Below are 2,571 nucleotides of genomic sequence, written 5' to 3' on the forward strand. Positions count from 1 at the left end.
TCACTATCAAAGCAGAGTAGCAGATCTGGAGTCAGCGCTGAAGCAACAAGGACAGGTAAGCTTATCAATGAGCACACCTTTTTTTCAGACAAAATAGCTACATTCTTCAGTCACTCATTCGTCTGGCATTACTGGAACAACCGTTCCCCCCCCCCCCCCCCCCCCGAACGTGGCTGGGAAAATGCGGAGAAAAGCAAATGTCATTTTCCAGTCAACCAAAGAATTTGTGGATGAAGCCCCGCAGATGAGGTCTGACTGTCTTTTCAGGTCAGGCGGATGGAGGCGGAAGAAGCGGGTCTGAAAGGGCACATCCAGGATATCCGAGACCAAAACGAACTGCTTGAGTTCCGCATCCTGGAGCTAGAGGTGGGAAGACTCGCACAAGCGTGTTGAGGCCAGAGATGTGACAGACGGACGGACGGACGGACGGATGCATGCCTCTGCCTTTCAGGAGAGGGAGTGGCGCTCCCCCGTCTTGAAGTTTCTGCAAGTCCGTTTCCCAGACGGCCTCAGCCCTTTGCAGATCTACTGTGAGGCCGAGGGCGTGAGCGTACGTAAGGCGCCCCTCGCAACCCTAACCTTAACCCGAGGTCCCAGAACACCTTACATTGCTCCTTGCGCCTTTCCCCCGGACATCGTCATCAGTGATCTGATGAAGAAGCTGGACATCCTGGGCGATAACGCCGTAAATGTATGTCGAACTCCTTATGTTCGCACTCCACGAGACTCGGCGGCTCAAATGTGACTTTTGGAAGCCTTTGCGCTGAAAGAAGCTTGTTGACGCTGTGCCTTTGGGCTCTTGCATAATCTCACCAACGAGGAGCAGGTGGTCGTGATTCACGCCAGGACCCTTCTCACCCTAGCCGAGAAGGTAACGCGCACGTCCACGTACGCTCTCGCATTCTGCTTATGTGACAGCAGCCTTTCCTCAGTGGTTAGAATACATCAAAGTGACCAAGTCAGCACTTTAACAGAAGATGTTGGACATTGAAAGTGAGAAGGTAGACAGACACGCGACATCAGCCAAGGGGAACTCGGGGCAATGTGCCCCAACAATTCTGACCTTGAGCTGTGCTAGGATATGTTCTGCAAGCAGAAGGGCTACCTGGATGAAGAGCTGGACTTCAGGAAGCGTTCCATGGACCAGGCTCATAAGGTAAGCCGCCCTCAAATCTCCCGCCGGACCACTGATGGACGAGGATTGCGGCCCAGAGGATCATGGAGCTGGAGGCCATGTTGTACGAGGCGCTACCACAGCGGGACTGCCCCGCCACGGACGGCGAAAAAGCCAGCCACGCTGGCGTGAATGACGTGCTGACGGCGGATCAGAGACAAGAGCTTAGGAGCGCCGTGGACCAATGGAAGCGAGCCCTGATGTGCGAGTTTAGGGAGTGCGACGCTTGCATCCTCCAAGGGAGAATGGATCTGCTGCACAGCGCGCAACAGGTAAGGGCCCAAAGCCAGCCCGGCACTTACTTGCACGCTTACTGGCTTTTGAAGGCTACTTTCCATTTGTCCGTCCTAGAGGAACAAAGAGCTGAAAGAATTCATCGAAGCTCTGAAGAGACAAATCAAACAATTGGAGGAAAAGTTTCTGTTTCTCTTTCTAGTCTTCTCCTTGGCCTTCATTCTGTAGCCCTAACACCAGCTGGTGAGTGAGCTCCAGCGGCACCGCACTCGACACCTCCGATACACTGTCAGCCGGTCTCAGACGTTGGCAGACGCTCCGATGCCGACGTATACCCCCCGCCACGGTGACAGAGGCACCGCGTCACACCGGCGCTCATCCAATCAGAAGGCAGGAAAGGCAAATTCACATGCAGGGCACTCTTGAACCAGAAGAGAGCGCCACAAAAAACGGTTGTTGCCCCAAACGCGCACTAAAAAGGGTCAGAATAACAAGAGTCCCACCGGCCAGCCGGGGCCACCCGTCCATCCATGTCTTCGGGGGGGAAGAAAATTGGAGTCACCGGTGAGTACATTTTGCATTTAGCTCTGCTTTTCTGCTTCTGTCTTCAAATGTGTGGCATCCTGCGACCAAAGATTCAGCCAACCCCAAAGCGGTTGACCTCAACGTCCCACCACCATGCCTACCAGAGCAGGTGATGTGATGCTTTGGACATCCTTCCGTTTCAGATGCCCAAAAGTACTCTTTGCCACATCTGCGGCAATACGGTGTCTTTTCAAAGGTGCAAATAAATCCAGCGTGGGCGGAACACGCACGTCTTCGGTTTTTCCCGGTTTGTTTGTGTGACAGCTGTTGTGAAATTTTTATACAAATAAAGTTATATAGTACAGGTTTGGCCAAGCCGCAACTCCCGAACCGCATGCGGCTCTTTGCTTGGATTCATACGGCTCTTTTATGTTCATATCAACATTTGTGTGTGTGTGTGTGTGTGTGTGTGTGTGTGTGTAGGTGTGTGTGTGTGTGGGGGGGGGGGGGGGTTGTGCGTGTTCACTTGAGTTCAATTTGGTATTTTTGTCAAAAGCGCATGCGGTGAAATTCCACAAAGTAGGAACACATTCCAGTAAACTATTAGTGTCAATTGGGCTCTCGAAATGGCAGGGAAA

General features: G+C 52.7%; 1 protein-coding gene across 2 annotated transcripts; it reads left to right on the forward strand.

Moving 5' to 3' along the window:
* The first annotated feature begins 804 nt into the window (after nucleotides 1-804).
* LOC125977320 (janus kinase and microtubule-interacting protein 3-like) lies at nucleotides 805-2,229 on the forward strand. Of its 2 annotated transcripts, XM_068652401.1 has the most exons (6): nucleotides 805-871; nucleotides 933-1,001; nucleotides 1,079-1,156; nucleotides 1,213-1,446; nucleotides 1,526-1,651; nucleotides 2,021-2,229. In XM_068652401.1, exons 2-5 carry the CDS (start codon nucleotides 978-980, stop codon nucleotides 1,634-1,636), a joined length of 447 nt encoding a protein of 148 aa, XP_068508502.1. In that variant the 5' UTR covers nucleotides 805-871; nucleotides 933-977; the 3' UTR covers nucleotides 1,637-1,651; nucleotides 2,021-2,229. The 2 variants fall into 2 exon arrangements, with proteins under 2 accessions (XP_068508502.1, XP_049589647.1); XM_049733690.2 differs by lacking the exon at nucleotides 2,021-2,229 and having other exon boundaries at nucleotides 922-1,001; nucleotides 1,526-1,960.
* Nucleotides 2,230-2,571: the final 342 nt, after the last annotated feature.

Source organism: Syngnathus scovelli, chromosome 11 (assembly GCF_024217435.2).
Source record: "Syngnathus scovelli strain Florida chromosome 11, RoL_Ssco_1.2, whole genome shotgun sequence".
Classification (NCBI taxonomy): Eukaryota; Metazoa; Chordata; class Actinopteri; order Syngnathiformes; family Syngnathidae; genus Syngnathus; species Syngnathus scovelli.

Excerpts from the sequence above, each read along its gene's own strand:
- LOC125977320 (XM_068652401.1), top strand. The coding sequence starts at position 978 with ATGTTGGACATTGAAAGTGAGAAG. Across the intron at positions 1,002-1,078 it reads TGGACATTGAAAGTGAGAAG|GATATGTTCTGCAAGCAGAA; the intron begins GTAGACAGACAC and ends GAGCTGTGCTAG. Across the intron at positions 1,447-1,525 it reads TGCTGCACAGCGCGCAACAG|AGGAACAAAGAGCTGAAAGA; the intron begins GTAAGGGCCCAA and ends TGTCCGTCCTAG.